Source organism: Cavia porcellus, unplaced genomic scaffold, assembly GCF_034190915.1.
Source record: "Cavia porcellus strain 051 isolate PalLab524CR breed Dunkin Hartley unplaced genomic scaffold, mCavPor4.1 scaffold_5, whole genome shotgun sequence".
Classification (NCBI taxonomy): Eukaryota; Metazoa; Chordata; class Mammalia; order Rodentia; family Caviidae; genus Cavia; species Cavia porcellus.
In genome coordinates, this window is record NW_026947488.1 from 1,231,598 (window position 1) to 1,250,456 (window position 18,859).

The 18,859-nt window shown below is 57.5% G+C and overlaps 1 protein-coding gene and 1 long non-coding RNA gene across 2 annotated transcripts; one reads left to right on the forward strand and one right to left on the reverse strand.

Annotated features, from left to right (window-relative positions):
* Positions 1-7,322, forward strand: Eef1a2 (eukaryotic translation elongation factor 1 alpha 2). Its single transcript, XM_003462800.5, has 7 exons — positions 1-184; positions 1,641-1,820; positions 2,334-2,630; positions 4,128-4,278; positions 5,336-5,592; positions 6,249-6,483; positions 6,917-7,322. The coding sequence occupies exons 1-7, from the start codon at positions 41-43 to the stop codon at positions 7,042-7,044; spliced, it is 1,392 nt and encodes a 463-aa protein (XP_003462848.1). The 5' UTR covers positions 1-40; the 3' UTR covers positions 7,045-7,322.
* Positions 7,323-13,729: 6,407 nt separating this feature from the next.
* LOC134475929 (uncharacterized) lies at positions 13,730-18,852 on the reverse strand. The gene is made up of 2 exons (XR_010047248.1): positions 16,342-18,852; positions 13,730-14,873 (listed from the first exon to the last, which is right to left on the reverse strand). It is a non-coding gene; the product is annotated as an uncharacterized LOC134475929 (long non-coding RNA).
* Between the last annotated feature and the right edge of the window lie 7 nt (positions 18,853-18,859).

The window sequence follows — 18,859 nt, forward strand, 5'->3', positions numbered from 1 at the left end:
CAGAGCCCCCTGGTGCCAGCCCCTCCCCCACCCGGGCAGAATGGGCAAGGAGAAGACACACATCAACATCGTGGTCATTGGCCACGTGGACTCAGGCAAGTCCACCACGACGGGTCATCTCATCTACAAATGTGGGGGCATCGACAAGAGGACCATCGAGAAGTTCGAGAAGGAGGCTGCTGAGGTGAGCCCCCTGAGCCCCAAGATGTGCCTCCATGTGGCACCCAGGCTGGTGCTGGGGCTGCCGCTTGCCTGAGCCCTGAGTGTGGGGCTCAGTTTACCTCCTTCAGAACAAGGGGAGTGCATGACTTGGGATCCTGATGACAGGTGCTGGTGGAGTGGGGGCGAAGAGGGCAATCTCTTTCTGAGATTGTGCTTGGTGGGGGTGGTATGGAGCTGCCAGGTTTGCCTGTGGTGGAGGAAGGGACCTGAAAGATGGTCACAGCAAGGTCTGGACTCTGCCATGGTGGGCCAGGGCTAGAAGGCCTTGGAGCTGTGTCCCCTGACCCTCCAGCTGGTGCTGGAGGTGACGCTGCCCTCACTTGTCCCAGGGCTGGGCCAGGGCTCATGGCTGCTATTAATAGCTGATTGATGGACAGCTTGCCTGCCAGCTCCATTTTCTGGAGCGAGGCTGGGGAGAGCTGCTCATCTCGGGTGGTGCCCTGGGATGGGGGTTCTGGTGGCTGCCTTCTTTCTTTGTAGCCAAGACTCATGGGTGGAAAGTAGCCATGAGTGGGGTCTGCTCTCTGTCCTTCCCCCTGTCCCTGGGCTCTGAGAGAAGCCCACTTGGAAGGGCCTGGGTGGCCTGAGCTCGGTTGGCTGTGGATGAGGGGATCTGTGGCACCGGCTTAGGGGTACAGCTGGTGTCCCGGGGTGAACTTCTGCTTCAGCGGGAACGGGGGCTGCTATGTGTGCCTAGGATCAAAGCTGCACCTCTGCCTTTATAGTGGGAGAGGGAGGAGGCCGAAGGGTTGAGGGGTGCCAAGGCCAGGTCCCAGCTAGGGTAGCCCCTCCAGCTTGGGCAGGCTCCGTAAAGGGCAGAGGTCACTGTCCTGACCCAGGCTGTGGGGGTCTCCCGAGACTCCAAACCCAGGTAATTCCAGAGAGTGGCCACCCTTGCTCTTGGGAGACACCTGCCTCCCGCTCTGGTGGAGATGGGAACAGAGCTATCTCAGGGTTATCGCCTTGCCATCATAGGGTACAGAAACAGCTAGAAAGCCAGGCCCTCCTTGTAACCTCATTTGACTCCTTTTTTCTTTCATCTTGAAGGAAAATAACACAGGAGTTTTTATGTGACAGCCTAAAGCCCAGTGGCTAATAAAGGGGAGCCCTTGCCCTGGGAGAGGGGCTTAATCACGTGGGGTCGCTTCCAGGCCCTCATGCCACCTGCTGGTGGACATGTGCATTCGCGGCCATTTAGGAACGGGTGAGAGGCTGGCCCTGGGCATTGTGTAGACAGCCTGGGACCTGTCAGGTGTCAGTACCACCCGTGTCAGAGTGATGGGTCAGAATCAGGACCTCAGAGGGGAGCAAGGGAGTGGGAGCCGCACCCCTCACTGGTTGCCCCTCAGCCCCATAGCAGCCCTGGCAAGCAGACTGCTGAGCCTGGGTCCTAATCTGAGTCATGCCCTGCCCTCCAGATGGGGAAGGGCTCCTTCAAGTACGCCTGGGTGCTGGACAAGCTGAAGGCGGAGCGGGAGCGCGGCATCACCATCGACATCTCCCTCTGGAAGTTTGAGACCACCAAGTACTACATCACCATCATTGACGCCCCGGGCCACCGGGACTTCATCAAGAACATGATCACCGGCACATCCCAGGTGGGTGGGTACGAACCCTTCTAGTGACATCAGGGCCAGGGCAGGGGACCCATTGGCTTGGTCATCCTGTGCCCTGCCTGGCCCAGACATGCCTGAAGAACTGAGTTACTGATACTTCAGCCAGGCAGGAGTGCCTGCGAGGCTGCTCAGCTACTGTCTGTCAGGGCCATCATTTGGGACACTGTGGATACAGTGGCATGGCCTGCATAGACAGATGCATGGTTATGGCTAGGCATGGGCAGACAGTCAGACTGGACAGTCAGACATTTCCCGGGCGTTCACACAGACAGACCCAAAGAGGTGTGGTGACTTGGCCAGAGTCACATAGGCTGCTGTGGCAGAGCAGGTGCCCAGAACAAGAGCTTCCTTGATGTAGATCCTGGTGAACAAAACCCCTAACAGCACCCTGCAACTGAGGTGGACACCCCTAGTCTCCATAACCAGCAGGACTGGTCAGGATCCTTCCCACGGGTGGTGGGACCCGGTGCTCACTGTGCCCCACCTGCCTGGCAGGCGGACTGTGCGGTGCTGATCGTGGCAGCAGGTGTGGGTGAGTTTGAAGCCGGCATCTCCAAGAATGGACAGACCCGGGAGCACGCACTGCTGGCCTACACCCTGGGGGTGAAGCAGCTCATCGTGGGTGTCAACAAGATGGACTCCACAGAGCCGGCCTACAGTGAGAAGCGCTATGATGAGATTGTCAAGGAGGTCAGCGCCTACATCAAGAAGATTGGCTACAACCCAGCCACAGTGCCCTTTGTGCCCATCTCCGGCTGGCATGGGGACAACATGCTGGAGCCCTCACCCAACGTGAGTGCTGGCTGGGGTGAGGGGAGGGAAGCAGGTAGGTTCTGCTCCAGGAGCTCAGGGCACTGGTTGAGGTGAGGTACAGACAGGCTGAGCTGGGTGGTCTGGGTGCAGGGGCCCCAGCTTCCTTTGGTCCAACTGGGTTGTGTAATCATGGGTGGGGGAGGCAGACACCTGTCAGGGCCTAGTGGGAGGCCTGTTCTCAGGTCCAGGGACTCCACAGCTTCAGTTTGGCTGTCCACTAAGCCAGCAGAAGCATAAGCCCTGTTCCCAGCCCCATGTCATCCTGGAAGGGCAGTGCCTGGCTGCTATAGGCCCAGGTGCCTGGTTTCTAGGATCCCATGGGGAGGGGATTAATTTTTATCTTGCCTAGGCCAGTGTCCTGACCCTGGACACTGCAGGGAGAGCAGTCCTGGCTGCCTGTCTTGGGATCTGGAGTGGGGCTTGGCTCTGGAAGTGTGCCCATCCCTGGAGTGGCCAGGACTGGCTTTCGGCTGGTCAGCTTTGGGTGTCAGACTTGAGCAGCTTGTAGCCCCAGAACTCTAATTTGTGCAGGCTATGAGTGGAAACATTTTGCAGAACCTGGGACCATGTTCCTAGCATGCAGCCAGAGGAGATCCTGGCCCAAAAGGGTAACTTCTGGGCTCTAGCCAGCTCTGCAGCCACCCAAACTGAAGGAGGCTCAGTTTGGGAACTGTGGACTAGCTGCACAGACCCCAGACCCCGGTGGTCAGAGTCAGGGCTGGGAAAGGTGAGTGTGCTCCCTTGCTCTCCCTGTCTTTCTCGGCTGTCCTTCCCAGGGGAGGCCTCCAGCCTGCACTCCCACTGCCTTACCTGCCAGGTGACCTGCCATCTGTTGACCTGGGGTACCTGGGATTCAGCTGTGAAGAAGTGCAGGAGGACACAACGCGTGGTCCCTGGGGCTCAGCTTGCTTTTCTGTGTGTGGTGGGCTGGAGAGGGCTGTGTGTAGAGGGCTCGCAGCTGGCCTCTGAAGAGGCCTGGACAGTGGTGGCCTCTGGGCTTGGAGACAGCATGGTGGCCTGCAGAGCTGCTGGGACTGGAGCTGGGCCAGTGTCACGAGACCTGCCCCTACTGCTCCGGTGCTCGCCCTGCTCAGACATCTGAAGGCAGCCAGAGTCAGCTGCCTGAGGGCTCAGAGCAGAGTGTGGGCAAGGCAGGGGGTGGGGAATCTTTCCCTTTGCCTTTATTCCTCTCTTTGGTCTGTGTGAGGTTGGGAATGTGAGCTGGCCGGGAAGAGGGGAGGTGAAGCCGACTTAATAGCTCAGCACCTGGCTGGGGATTTAGCTCAGAGGCATAAGTGCCTGCCTGGTAAGTCCAAGGTCGGGTTCGATCCCCGGTACAAAAAACAAAACAAAACCAAAACCAGAACAAAAAACAAAAAACTGAGCACCAGGAGAAGGAGAGGCCAGGGACCTGGTCTCCTGGTGGGGAGGCTGAGGGTGTTCCTGTGATCAGTCTGTGCTTTCTCCTCTGCCCAGATGCCATGGTTCAAGGGCTGGAAGGTGGAGCGCAAGGAAGGGAACGCAAGCGGTGTGTCCCTGCTAGAGGCCCTGGATACCATCCTGCCGCCCACCCGCCCCACGGACAAGCCCCTGCGCCTGCCCTTGCAGGATGTGTACAAGATTGGCGGTGAGTGGGGATGGGCTGCCGCACCTGGTACCCCGCTGCGGGTGCCCCACCTGCCCCGCTCCTCATCCTCACCTCTTTCCTGAGCTACCTCAGGGGTACCACAACTGTCTACAGCTCTCTCCCCCATACCGCACCCCTTCTGGAGGACTCTCCTTCTTCCCTCTGAGCATTCACAGCGCCATCCACCCACCTTCCCATCCATCTGTCCACTATTCATCCCCACCCACCTCCACCCATCCGTCCATCTGCTGGGCATTTGCTGGGGTCTCCCTCTCTCCAGGGAAGTGCCTGCCCAGGTTCTGGTGACATGAAGTCACATTTCACACTTCAGTCTTATGAAAGATGCTGTCCCACTCCAGGAGTGAGATGAAGTAGAAACCATAAACCAAGATGACACCCTCGGGAGGGAGAATGACTGGGTGCTGCGGGCCAGAGAAGGGTGCAGGGTGAGAGGTGTCATGCTCACCTTAGCACACAGAGCAGCTGCTGCCCACAGTGCCATCCATCACAGCGCCCTTCCACAGGCATGTGAGGGTTGAGAGCCCCCAGCCCCATGGCTGGCTTACGCAGGTCTGCAGGAAGTGCTGGGCGCAGGTGCCTTTCAGTGACATAGACCAGCAGTGCTAGAGCAGACCCAGGCAGCCCTGTGTGGGCAAGGCTGCGGATCCCATTTCAGGAGCAATCCCAGTGCACTGGTGCACACCTTGCTTGGTGCTGCAGCCTGAGGACACAGTAGAGGTCCTCGGGAGAGAAGGAGGTCCACATTGTCCCTCTGAGGGACGGGATTGAATCCTCTCCCTCCACGGCCCCTTCCTGATCGTGGAGTGCTTGGGAACCCTCTTTTGTTGCCTTATTTCCTAGACTGATTCAAGGGAGCCTCCGCAGCTGTTGTCAGGGTGAGGTTTGCCCTGCCTCTCACTCCTTCCAAATGGCCCCATCTCCCAGCCTTACCGGGGAGGATCGATGCCAAAGTTTTCTCTTTCCACTGTCCGCCTAAATGTCTTGCTCTGCATCCCGGTCACCCTGTCCTCCACTCACAGCTCCTTTTTTGGCCCAGGCATTGGCACTGTGCCCGTGGGCCGCGTGGAGACGGGCATCCTTCGGCCGGGCATGGTGGTGACCTTTGCTCCGGTGAACATCACCACGGAGGTGAAGTCGGTGGAAATGCACCATGAGGCCCTCAGTGAGGCCCTGCCCGGTGACAACGTTGGCTTCAACGTGAAGAATGTGTCTGTCAAGGACATCCGCCGGGGCAACGTGTGTGGGGACAGCAAGTCTGATCCGCCTCAGGAGGCTGCCCAGTTCACCTCCCAGGTCAGTGGCTCTGCTGGCGTGCAGAGTCCATTCCTGTCCAGAGCAGTGGAAGGGTCATGCCAGGGGAAGTTGTTGTCAGCATCTCATCTGGTGCTGAGGATAAAGCCCCCATGAGCTCCCCTGCACACTGGGGTTACAGGAGTGTCAGAGTTACACTCAGGAGGAGCAGACTCCCAGGCCTGGCCTGGCCTTCCCAGCCTCGTGGCCTCGCCTGAGTTGTCCGCCACCCTACTCCAAGTGCTAAAAGAGCACTTGCATGAACTTACTGCACCAGACATCCTTGTAATGGTACTCCCTACATTTCATCACACTCTTGGAAATGCATTTGGAATGGCAATAACCGAGGTCTGATTCTGCCAGCCCACATGGCGTGTGTCCACGGGAGACAGCATTAGTGCTGCCTCAGCACTTTCAGGTGGTGCAGTGTCACTTGTTCACCTCCTGGCTTGCCACTTTCTGAGTGAGGACATCAGGTCAAGGTCTGGAGCTGGTTCCTAGTGGTCCGAGCTTCCTCTGCTGCCAGGCCCTGGGCTCTGCAGGCTGTGGGAAGCAGGCCCCTGTGACTGCAGCCTCCCAGCCCAGCTGGCCTCTTCCTTGGTGCCCACATTGGTGGCCAAGCCTGGCCAGCCTCACAGCTGCTGCATCTCTGTCCTCAGGTCATCATCCTGAACCACCCCGGGCAGATCAGCGCTGGCTATTCGCCGGTCATTGACTGCCACACGGCTCACATTGCCTGTAAGTTTGCCGAGCTGAAGGAGAAGATAGACAGGCGTTCTGGCAAGAAGCTGGAGGACAACCCCAAGTCTCTGAAGTCGGGTGATGCAGCCATCGTCGAGATGGTTCCTGGGAAGCCCATGTGTGTGGAGAGCTTCTCGCAGTACCCGCCTCTCGGTGAGCTGGGGTGCCCCAGAGACACACACCTGGAAGAGCTGGCTCACTCAAGAGGCAGCAGAGGGTGCGGGTGGGGGCTCCTTCACCATTGCAGACTTCTCGAGCTTAATCATAGCGCTTATCAGGGGAGCCTCGATCTCTGTCACTGAGTGCAGACAGCCCCGCAGGGCAGAGCTGGGATGGCGTCCCTCAGGTCCCTTGTGCCACTTACCAGAGGCTCACAGCCAGGCTAGCGACATCCCAAGAAAATGACCCGGCCCGCCCCCAGTGGCTAATCGAAACACAGCGTAGGCAGGGTTGCCGGGCAACCGCGGCTGCTCCTGGAGCTGACAAGCCGTGAGTCCGGGCGGCAGGATGCTGCGGGCTCTCGTGCGCTTGCGCAGTGCATCCTGACCAGCGGGCGGGGCCGTCGCTCACGGGCCTCTCCCCGCAGGCCGCTTCGCGGTGCGCGACATGCGGCAGACGGTGGCCGTGGGCGTCATCAAGAACGTGGAGAAGAAGAGCGGCGGCGCCGGCAAGGTCACCAAGTCGGCGCAGAAGGCGCAGAAGGCGGGCAAGTGAAGCGCGGGCGCCCGCGGCGCGGCCCTGCTCGGCGGCGCCGCGCCCCGCCCTCGGCCCCGCCCCCGGCCCCGCCCCCGGCCCGGGCGCCGCCCCGCCCCGCCCCCCCGCCAGGCGCATGTCTGCACCTCCGCTTGCAAGAGGCTCTACGTCAGCGACTGGATGCTCGCCATCAAGGTCCAGTGGAAGTTCTTCAAGAGGAAAAGCGCCCCCGCCCTCGGCTTCCGCGCCCGCGTCCGCCCCGCTCAGTGCCCGTTTTACCAATAAACTGAGCGACCCCAGAGCCGTGTGTGCGTGCTGCGGGGCCGCGCGGGGAGGCCGCCAAGGCCTGTCACCCAGCAGGAGGGACCGAGCGGCCCGGCGTCTCTGAATGGGCGAGAGCCAGGCTCCTCTCCGCGGCTGCCCCCCAAGGCTTGCGCACACACCCCTTCACCCAGGTTGGGCGCCCTCCCAGGTCTTTAGCCCTGGGACTGCAGGAGCCGCCCCCAGCCCCAGAAACCGGGAGACCCGCGGGTTTAGTCACTGGGGCTGAGTGGTCTTCACGGGGGTGGGGTGGGGTGGTGGTGGTGGTGGTGATGGTGGTGATGGTGGTGGTGGTGGTGGTGTGTCCCTGAGCCTCTGGGCCAACGCGTGCCCAGACCTTGATCAGCAAGGACAGGGAGACTGCGGGTTTGCTCAGGGATGAAGCCGCCTGCAGCCCATGCCTGTTCCTGCTGCTGCAGGCCTAGGCTGAGTTTGCGTGCGTGTGTGCGTGCATTCGTGTGTGTGTGTGTGTGTGTGTGCAGATGCCCTCCCATGCTCGCAGTGCAGGGACAGGCCTCTCTAAGGCCCCAGGTTTTCCGGCCTGCAGCAGGGTGGGCAGCAGGGGGTTCTCGAGGTCCCAGCGCCTTACTTCCTCAGGCCTGTTGTAACAAACAGGGCTGCGGCGTGGCTGCTGGAGGATGGCCCACGCTGCTGCCATTCCTGCCACTTCCAGCTTCTGTGACTGCTGCCATTCCCTGCCTGTGGCAGAATCACGCGTCCCTGCCTCCCATCAGTAGGCCTCCTCTTCCCTGAGAATCACAAAGGGCACAAGCACTGCACCTGGGACCCACCTGGACAACAAGCAAACCTCCTATCCTAAGACCCTTGTAGGCCTCACACCTAGAAGATTACTGCTTGCACATTAAGCAGCCCACAGGTTCCGGGGTTTGGGTTCCTGACGCCCGTAGGCATATTCCATCCCCACAGAGGCTGAGAAAGGAAACATGCAGCTCGATGGGTCATTCTACCAGCAAGAGAGATGGATGTCCAGGGGTACCCTCAGAGGGCCTGCTGCCTCTCTACCCCGTCCCAAATGCATGGCAAAGGCTGAACAGGAAGGAAAGAAGGCCAGTCACCAGGCAGCTGTGTGGTTTGGAATTATCCCCCCGAGGCTGTGCTGGCTACATGCAGACCCGCATAGCACCAGGGTTCGGGCTGCCAGTGTCACAGGGCCTCCGAGGAACCCAACCCTAACTTTAACCCTAACTCAGATAAAGATACGGGATCCTTGTCCAATGTGAACATGAGATGAAATACTAAATAATTTTTTAGTATAGAATATTGAGACAAATTTATACTAACAAATACTCATTATTTATCTGTCATTCTGGCTTTGCTGGGCATCCTGTACTTCACATGGTGATGCTATCCAAAGACACTGGGTGTCTCCCAAAGGGTCCTGTCCTGTCCTGGTCCTTTCCTGGGCCACCATTGTTGGTAACACTAAGTGTGACACTGTGGAGCTTGCTGGCCCCAGGAAGTTATGCTTCCACACTTGACTCAGCTAGACTTGGGGTCACACTGGAAATCTCTGCCAGCTTGAGACAGGCTGAGTGAGAGGCAGCCCTTGCTGCAGTTGAAGGAAGGGCCCATGTGCAGACCAGGAGGGACGGTGAGGTCCCCTCACTCTCCTGTTCCTAGTTGCTGTTGCAAACTTCTGGAGTCTCTGGGAATGCTGGTCACCCAGATGCTGCTGATCAGTCATGTCAGCCTGTCGCCCACTCCTGCCCATCCTGCTGGCCTGTGGTCTGTGCTGGGCCACACTGTCCCTCACAAGATGGATGCATTCCTGGGGGCAGGGAAGGATGCAGCCTTGAGGAGTCCCAGGTTCCTGAGGACCAGCAGTGAGGGCACTCCTGTTCCCATGAGTAATTGGTGGGAGCATCCTGGCTGAAGTGACCTGGAGGATGAGATCTATGGAGAGGGCCTTGGCCCTGTGCCCCACTTGTGGAGCGGGGTAATGAAGCCAAGGCCCGGCAGATTCAAGTTCCTAGGTCTGTTGCCTAGGGCTCAGAGCTTGCTGCAGTCCCTGTGCCTAGCTCTGGGGGTGTCTCCAGGTGGGGCAAGACTAGAGGAGGCAGAAACCTGTTTTGAGCTTCCAGCATTGACAGTGAGGTGGGGTGAGGGGACAGCACAGTTACCTCTGAGAGTGGCAGGACTTTCCCACTGATCTCTAAGAGGGCTGCCCCTGTGTCTGGCCTGCCACAGCTCTGGGGAAAACAGGCCTGTGGCCACGGGTGCAGTCCTGGGTGTTGGGGGAATTACTGGATCTGTCCAACTCTGGGTGGCTTGGGGGCACTAGGAGATGGTGGGCACTGACCATCTGTCAGATCTGGCTGAGTCATGGCTGAGATGGAGGTGACAACATGGGATACCCCTTAGGTCCAGTAACATGGGATAGACCTTTTTTCACTGCAAGTGGGAGTGGGGCATTCATTGGAAGCAAATCCAGTACTGGCTCCTGGGAATCAGCTTGGGAAGCCCAGGGGGCAGCTGGACAGGGTAAGGGCAATTAACCACAGCCTGGACAGTGCCCCATGGCCTGACATGGGTGGAATTACAGTGTCAGGCCAGGGCAATTGGGCTACCATGTGGTTTAGGAGAACCCCAGATCCAGGGAGGTAGACTGCAGTCCCAAGGGAGTGGGGACCTCAATGACAGTCCTGAAGTTAGGGCACAGGGTGGGATTTGGAGACACCCTATGTTGGATGAATGAATAAAGCAGGCTCCACCAAGACACCAGTTGGCAGCTTCAATCTGACCTGTGGAAAAAGGTCGTGGAGTCATGGGCAGAGTGTGGAGACTTGCTGAGCTGGCTGAACTCAACCTGTCTCCTGCCCAGGATCCCAGTGCTCCTGGTGACTCAGGCCGGAGGGAAGCTGCCAACCTTCCCCAGATTCTGGTGGTGGCTGGAGGGCTGGAGCCCTGGTGTGACCATGCTGTGTCTGAGTGATGGCTCCTGGGCTCCCTCCAAGGGGTTGAGCCTCAAGACAGATGCAGCTTCTACTGGAAATGACTGTCCCTCGGGTGGCCTCATGTGCCTGGGGAGGGAGTGCAGGTGTGCGGGGTCAGTGTGCGCAGGGTGGGCCTGCGTGCTTGCGGGGTGAGTCTTGGGTGCAGAACTGTGCATATCTGCAGGGAGCTGTGTGGAGCCTGGGAGAACTTGCAGGGTGTACCAGAGCCCTGGGCAGCTAGAACAGTGCGCATGCGTTTGCATGCACACTTGCCTATTGCAGTATACCTAGGTGTCCATGTGTACCTGTGCCGCTGGCTGTCTGCCTAGAGTCAGGGCTGAGTCAGGTGAGAGGTGACCAATAGGACAGGGAGAAGCCAGCATGGCTAAAGGACAGGACTGGCTGGGCCTGCTGGGGCAAGGGAAGCCCTCCTGAGAGACAGAAACCAGGAGCCCAGTGGTTTCTGAGCGGCCATGGGGTGCCAGCTTGCTGGCTTCCTTTACTACTCCTGAAGGATCACTCTGTGGAGAAGGCAGAACAGGGCCTCTGAGAAATGAGGCTCCTGCTCCTCCTGCTCCTCCTCCTGCCTCCTGCTCCTCCTCCTGTTCCTCCTGCTCCTCCTCCTGCTCCTCCTTCTCCTCCTGCTCCTCCTCCTGCTCCTCCTGCTCCTCCTCCTGCTCCTCCTGCTCCTCTTCTTGTTCCTCTTGCTCCTCCTCCTGTTCCTCCTGCTCCTCCTCCTGCTTCTCCTGCTCCTCTTCTTGTTCCTCCTGCTCCTCCTCCTGCTTCTTCTGCTCCTCCTCCTCCTCTTGCTCCTCCTGCTCCTCATGTTCCTCCTCCTCCTGTTCTTCCTGCTCCTCCTCCTGTTTCTCCTGCTCCTCCTCCTCCTCGTGCTCCTCCTTCTTCTCTTCCTGCTCCTCCTCCTGTTCCTCCTGCTCCTCCTGTTCCTCTCTGCTCCTCCTGTTCCTCCTGCTCCTCCTGCTTCTGCTCCTCCTCCTGCTTTTCCTGCTCCTCCTCCTGTTCCTCCTGCTCCTCCTGCTTCTGCTCCTCCTCCTGCTTTTCCTGCTCCTCCTCCTGTTCCTCCTGCTCCTCCTCCTGCTCTTGCTCCTACTTTTGTTCCTGCTGCTTTTCCTGCTCCTCTTCCTGCTCTTCCTCCTGCTCCTCCTGCTCCTCCTGCTCCTCCCCCTGCTCTTCCTGCTCCTCCTCCCTCTGATCCTCCTAATCGTCCTCTTCCTTCTCTTCCTCCTCCTGCTTCTCTTCCTCCTGCTTCTCCTGCTCCCTCTGATCCTCCTAATCCTCCTCTTCCTGCTCTTCCTCCTCCTGCTTCTCTTCCTCCTGTTCCTCCTGCTCCTCCTCCCCGTCCTGTTCCCCCTGCTCCTCCTCCTGCTCCTCCTGCTTCTCCTCCTCCTGCTGGTGCTGCTCACCTGGCAGGCTAGGCCATGCCACAGCACTGAGGATGAGGTGGGCAGCAGGTGCTAAGGGTGTCTGTGTCTCATGAAGAGAGGTGGCAGAGCTCACAGAATGGGCCTGGGGGGCTGGTGGGTGGGATACCTAGTGAGCTGTCTCCCTGAAGACTGAAGAATCTTCACCAGCTGTCTTATGGGGACACTGCAGTGCAGGGCAGAAAGACAGCCTTGTGCCTGAAGGCTCTGTGGAGAGGACTCTGGGTTACATTTGTGCTGCCTTTGAGCTGAGGGGCTTCTGAGCCATGGGGAGGTCCATCACTTTTTGCTATCCAAAGTTGACCAAGTCAAGCCGCTGGGCTGAGTTCTTTGGAAGGTGCAAGGGGGCAATACTGAACTGCACAGGGAATGGCCACAGGATACCCAGTGGCCCTCAGGTCACAGGCAGGATTGTGACATTCCCCTGTCCATCCCCTATCTAGTAAGCCTTTTACCCTGGGGGTTGGGGAGGGGCGGAACATGTGCCAGGCCTTGGGTTTCAGGGGCTCTTCCCTGTGGCTCTACCCCCTGGAAGGGTGAGTCTGCACCCACCTGGCATTTAGCCTGCCTTCGGCGGCCTCTCCCTCCTCTGTGGGCTCCATCGTCTCCCATGCCCATGCTCTGTGCCTGGAAGTTGAGGATGGCAGTGTGTGGAGGAGACGCGCTGAGCACCAGCTGGAGTTGATTGGGTTATTTTTACCTTCACACTTATATAATGCCTCTTCCTGCAAGGCACTGCTCTAGCTATTCCCAAACCTTCGCTCATCCGCTGCCATAGCAATCCTAGGAGATACTTACTGCCTTTACCCCCATTTTGCCAGTAAAGAAACTGAGGTTCAAGGAGATCCGGCCACCAGTCCAAAATCACAGAAGTAAACTAAGCTCATGGTCAAGCATAAGCAGTACTGTTTTGCTGTGGAAGCAGCATTTCCCCCTCAGTTCAGAGGCTCACAGCATAGAGACCAATGGGCACCTTGTGCAACTGTAATGCCAGGTCCACTCCCGCACCTGCTGAGGTGGTCGTCGTGCAGATGCTGCCTGTGAAAGCCTTTCCCAGGGCTCTTGGCTTTCTTCTCTGTGGCTCATCTCTTGCTTTCTTTTCCATGGAAATTCCCATCCCTTAGCTTGGGTGTCCTCAGAAACTATGGAGAGAAAATCCTTCTTTAAAGCTAAGATATGAATTTGAAACATATCACAAACTTCGCAATTTATTTTATTTTTTAACCCTTGAATTTTTTAATTTTTTTTTTTTTTTTTGGTACTGGGGATCAAACGTGCTTGCCAGGCAGGCACTGTGCTACTGAGCCAAATCCTTGGCCCTGTATTTTGATACAGGACATCATTAATTTAAATTTCTTAACTTGAGTGCTACCAATACCAAGGCTGGATAATTCTCGCAGAGGGGCACCTTGTACATGCAGGACAGTAAGCAGCATCTCTGGCCTCTACCACTAGATGCCAGTAGCACCTGTGACCCAGTTGTGGCCATAAAAAAAAAAAAAAAAAGGCCTCCAGACATTGCCAGGTGTTCCCTAAGGGGAACCCAGGGCTGGTGAGAACTGCTGACCTCAACCGACAGCACCTCTGTGAGGGGACAGCAGGAAGTGGGCCACAGCCAGTGCCTGGGACAGAGCCGGCCTGTCTGAGCTGCAGGGATGAACACGTACTCTCTCTTCATCTGTTACGCACGGGAAGCTCTGTAAAAGCTTATGTGAAGCTGAGGAAGAGGGCTGCAGAGAAGCCAGGAGCTTGGGTCCCCGTGAGCACCTTCCTACCACATTCGCGGCCGATTTGGAGCTAGTGCTATCTTTTTTTTTTTTTTTAATTTTTTTTATTTTTTAATTTTTTTTGCTAGTGCTATCTTGGAACGTTGGTTCCAAGGTGTTTTGCCAGCTTGTCCTGCAGTGGGCACTGTGACTCTCCATTAGCAGAAGAGAACTTGGGGTTTCATCTTATCAGCTGGACAGCTATGATAGAAAATTCTTAGACTGGAAAACTTTAAAAGAGAAATTTATTTCTCAGAATTCTGGAGAAGTCCAAGATTGACATGCTTCTAGATCCACAGTCTGATGAGGGCCTGACTCCAGGCTAGCAGAGCCTTTCTGTGGCCTTGTGTGGCAGGGGCCAAGAGAGGGAGCCCAAGCCCTGCACTTCTCCAAACAGGGCATAGACCCAGCATGGGGTCCACTCTCATGACCTGCCCAGCCCCAGTGCCCCTGCTTCCTGCACCGTCACTTTGAGTTGGGACTGCAACAATGAGTCTGGGGCACAAACACCGAGCACAGCACAGGCCGTGAGCAGTCGCCTGCTCTGCTGAAGGTCACACAGCTTGGGGAGTGCGCTGGAGTCTGTTCTGGGGCCAAGCCTTGCAGCTGCAGGAGGTGAGCTTGCCAGTACTGGGTGGAGCTGGGTGGAGCTGCTGGCCTGAGCCACTGGTAGCAGCAAAGGTTCTATCTAGCACCTGTCCTGCCAGTGAGTCCTTGATCTGCTGCTTAGAGAACCCAGCCATTCCGCCCATCCCTGCAGTGTGGCATTTGGTGACCTTGTTGGAGCAAGGGGCTAGGTGGGGGCAGGAACCCTGATAGCCTGTGGGCTCTGCAGCCCCAGGCTGGACACTCTGTTCAAAGTCTGCTGGACATCTGGCCAAGAGAGGCACTCAAGCAAGCCTGGACTGGCAGTGGGCGAGCAGCCAGGGTGCAGATGCCGACAGCCTGTGTGTGGGCAGGCGGCCGGCCATTCTGTTCGCAGGAGCCAGTCTCCGTCGTTCTGAGCTCCACTGCTGCATCCCAGGGTCTCCCCCAGCAGGCGGAGTCATCCAAATCCCAGGTCTGTCACCCAGGACATTTCTGGCTGGAAGCTGCAGACAGACTTAGCCTAGGTCAGAGTGACAGTTCATTTCACTGCAGAACCTTGACAAGCCCGTTTGCTGGGCTGGGCTAGAGGCTGAGGGGTTCCTTGGGCCCCTCCCTGAGCTCAGTGTAGAGGGAGGGGAGCTGCAGAAGTGGAAAAGACAGCTGAGAGAGCATCGGACTGTGATGAGGAACCAGACCTGCAAGTGAGAGTGGTAGGGCCAGGGAGGTCCTGCTTCAGCGTAGATCCACCACCAGGGCCTCTCTGAGTAGCGTCTGTGTCCACCCTTACAAGGAGAAGGAACAGTGTTCTGAACAGGGGGAACTATTTGCAAAGGCCCTGGGATGAGGGTGTGCTGGGCAGCAGCTGGAGGGCAGAGGTGGGTGTGGTCCTAGAACAAGTGTAGGTTGGATCCATAATTTGAAAGTATTTGGGTAGCATCAGGGCCCCAGGGGAGCGTGGGCACAGAGAACTCATCGATGAGACCCAGTCACACCCCAGGTGAACTGCAGGCTCCGTGTTCCTCATGTCATGGAACACTCCCCGAGCAGGAGTTCCTTCAAGCACCAGGAGACCACAGCCTGAATCCCACTTTCTCTGGACACTTCTGGGCCACTTTTACTCTTGATCTTGTCACTGGTTATCTTTGGAGACAGAGACTCCAATGGTTAAGCCCTTGGTAGCTAAGAAATGTGAGTCTATTTCCTCATGCAACTGGCTGGTTTTCTGGGGGCTGGGGGAGCTTGATGAGAGGCCTGGTCCTTTTTAGAGAACTGTAAATTAAATTTCTATTGACTTTAGTCAATAAGCGTTAGTGTAAGATGTTTAAAAAATCAATGCCTTCATATCTTAAATCTTTCCCTCACTTTCCTGCTCCCGCCTAACTGGATAACACAGTCCCTCCCCCTCCTAATAATGGAAAATTCCCTGGGGGGCAGCTGGAACTTTGATCTGGGCAGGCACTTCCTGTGGTCCAAATTCCAGACTGAAAACAACATCAGCTCTGACCCAGGTGGAGTGATTGAGAACCTCTCTCTTTTCATTTCCCCAGATTAAGTCTAGTTTCACAGCTGGTGGAGCTTTCCCTTCTGGGCTCTTCGAGCTCATCCGTCTTCCCTGGGGTGCTGTGGCTGGGCAGGAGGAGATGGGGTGGGAGTGAGGTGAAATGGAAAACTGCTTTTCAGTGTGTGTGTGTGCTGCTGTGGGAGATCAGTGGTCCACAGGACTCTGGGTGGCCAAATACCTGGACACCAATGTCCTCCACGTGCCCAGAGCGGAGGAGCCAGGAGGTGCTGTCTCCTGCCAACACATTCTGTGCTGTGCTCTGCTGTGGTGCTGCTGGTGGCACGCCCGGACAGCCCAGGGAGGTTGGGCTTCATGCCCCCTTGCTTCCCCTAAATCTGAGTCCTGACCCCTGAGGTTGCCCTTCAGCCCACAGCAGCAGGATAATCTTGCTCCCCGGCCTGCTCACGAAAGGCATGCGGCCCAGTAAGTTGTCCAGAGAGGGAGCTCTCAAATGTGCTCTGACTTGGCCTCCTCCCTAAGCAGCACTTATCTGTTCTAGGCTCTAGGGGGCAGCAGGCAAGGGAAGCACAAGTGTGGGGGACCCACGCAAGGATGCAAGTGGTCACATTGTGGTGTGTTTTCCGGTGGGAAAGGAACACACGGCGGACTCTGGGGCAGGTGGGATTCAGGGCAACTCCGAGTTGGCCTTTGGTACAGCAGCAGTGTCTGCTCGTCAGCTCAGCACCCACCTTCTCTGGCTGCTTAGTGCTGCCTGGGGATGTGGGCACAGGACGGGCTGGAGATCTGCCTGCCCAAAGGAGCAAGCTTTCGGGGCAGGCACTTTGCCGGGTGCTGAAAGGACAGCGCCCAGTTTGGAGCCAGGCTGCTGCCCAAGCCAGGTAGAGCGCTCTCCCCAGTTGGAGTCGCCGTCGTGTGCATCTGAATTTTTCCACTCTTTCTCACTGGAATCCTGTCGATGCAGTCTTGGCAAAGATGGCTTGAGCCTGAAAGCTTTTCCCATCTATTTTTAAATGAAATGGAATTCCTGTTGCTTGCATGAAATTTGTCCTAACTGGGCATTTTCATGACCCACTTCCCTGGAGTTTCAGGGCAGGGGCATGGTGGAACCAGACTGCTGACAAGGCAAGACCCACAGGTGTGCAAGGCATGACACTAACGACATAAATGATTAATGAGCCAGCTTGCTGAAGGACATCCTAAACACAGGAAGCAGAGACTTTCAGCTGTGATGCAGGATTCACTTTCTGGAACCTTCTGAGATGCAGAGAAACTGCCAGTGCAAACACCATTGGGAGGAGGGGAGCAGGGCCACAGATGCAAATTCACTGCCTGCTTCCGGCTCCCCTCCAATCTCCCACTGAGGGGCCTCACTGCTTGCTGCCCCCATGACTGTGGCAGCTGTAGGTGGCTCCCCACAACCCCAGAGATGGGTCCTACATTTTTCTAAAAGACAAGAGGAGTAGATTTGTGTCTCCCACTGTCCTGAAACCTCAGACACCCTTATCCTCCACCCTCAGTGCCTGTGCTCCTGCTAAAATGGGGCCTGAAATCACCTCTCCCTCCCATGGTCCCCCCACTCTGACTTCTGAAAGGGGACAGACTGAGTGTCGGGCTTCCCCTTAACAGAATGAGGGAGTCGGGGCCTTCCAGGGTTTGTGTGTGTGATCACGATTGCTTTGTTCTTCTGCAGAATGAGAATGAGGACAAAGGAAGGTGACCCCACACTATGGCCAGCCAACCTGTGCAGGGAGCTGGGGTAGTGCTTTCTTCCCTCTGGGCCTGGGCCAGCACCTCCTCCCTTGGCCCCCTGGGCTGGCATGGCTGGCTCAGAAGGCAGCAAGCCCAGGTGCTGTTTGTGTGGGCATAGAGGAAGAGGGGGAGGGTCAGGAGTGCGCCCAGTGTCCCACGCATGTGTGGCAGGTGCACATATCTGTGAATGTGACAGCTCATCTCTAACATTTTAGATAATGGACAAGTTAGCACTGTGCCCACTGGCCCTCTGCTTAGCCTAATTAACCCCTTGACAAACTCCCGAACCTGAAACAAGCTCTGTGGCCATGAGCACTGGGACCCAGAAAGCAAACACAGCCCAAGGGCTGACTGCGTTGAGGTTAGTGGCATTTACAGTTGAGGACAGAGCCTGTTACTGTAGAGGACTTTCTTTCAGCAGAACACGTGGTGCTAGGTGACGACAGTGAAAAGTGGCTGAACAGAATCAGGTGACCTAGGGCAGCAGACCCCTGGCTGCAGAGGGAGGCTGTGGGGTGGGATGGTGAGCTGCTGGCCCCTGAATCACCAGTCCAAAGGCCTAAACAATGGGACTCTGGCTTGCCTGCATTCGCTCTAAGGGGCCTTCCCAGAGCACCCCTGTCCCTGGAAGCAGGGGGTCATAGCACCTCCCGCTGTGTGCAGCGTCTGCCCTCCTCTGTCTGGGATGGTGACACAGGTCCCCACGGGCTTCTGTGCTGCTTCAGCTCATGTCCTGCTGCGTCCTGCTGTGGGCTCCTTCTGGGTCTGCAAAACAAAGTCTAGGCCCCCGAGACTTCTGGGCCCACCTCCCCGACTACCCTCTTTCCTGTTTCCCTCTTCTTCACTCCTCTTGCCCCCAGGAATGCTCCTTCCCCCAGAGGGGCCCCCTCCAGGCCCCACTCAGGCTGTTTCATAGAGGCTTCCCAAATCCTCTCTGCACACCCAAAAAGGGCTGGGGCCGAATGCCCGGTCCATGGGGACACAGCTCAGCGACACAGCACCTGCCTGGCAAGCGTGAAGTCGCTGAGTTCGATTCCCAATACAAACAAAACAAAACAACACAACCAACAAAAAAACCCAACCTGATCCACTCCAATATCAGGAGTAGAGGATCCCGGCGGTCGGACTTTAACCCAGAACTTGCTAAGAGCTAGAACCTTCTTCTGCCAGAGGTGTCCACTCTTGGGGCCCAGCTGGCAGGAGTCCGCTTTGGCATGCCCCAGCCTGGTCCTGCCCATGTCAGGAGGGACCACCAGGTGGCTCCAGAAGGGGCAAGTGCGCGAGGCCCAGGGACCTAGTCTGGCCCAGCCCTCGGCCGCCTTCCTCTCTTCCCCCGTCCTCCCTTCCCTCCCTCCCCTCCCCTCCCCTCCCCTTCCCTTTCTTCCCCTCCCCTCCTCTTCCTTCTCCTCCCCTCCCTTATGGGCACCGAGCAGCGGCGCAGGGGTTAACGGGGGCGGGGCCAGGCGGCGGGCGGAGCGAGGTGGCCGATGCGTCTTC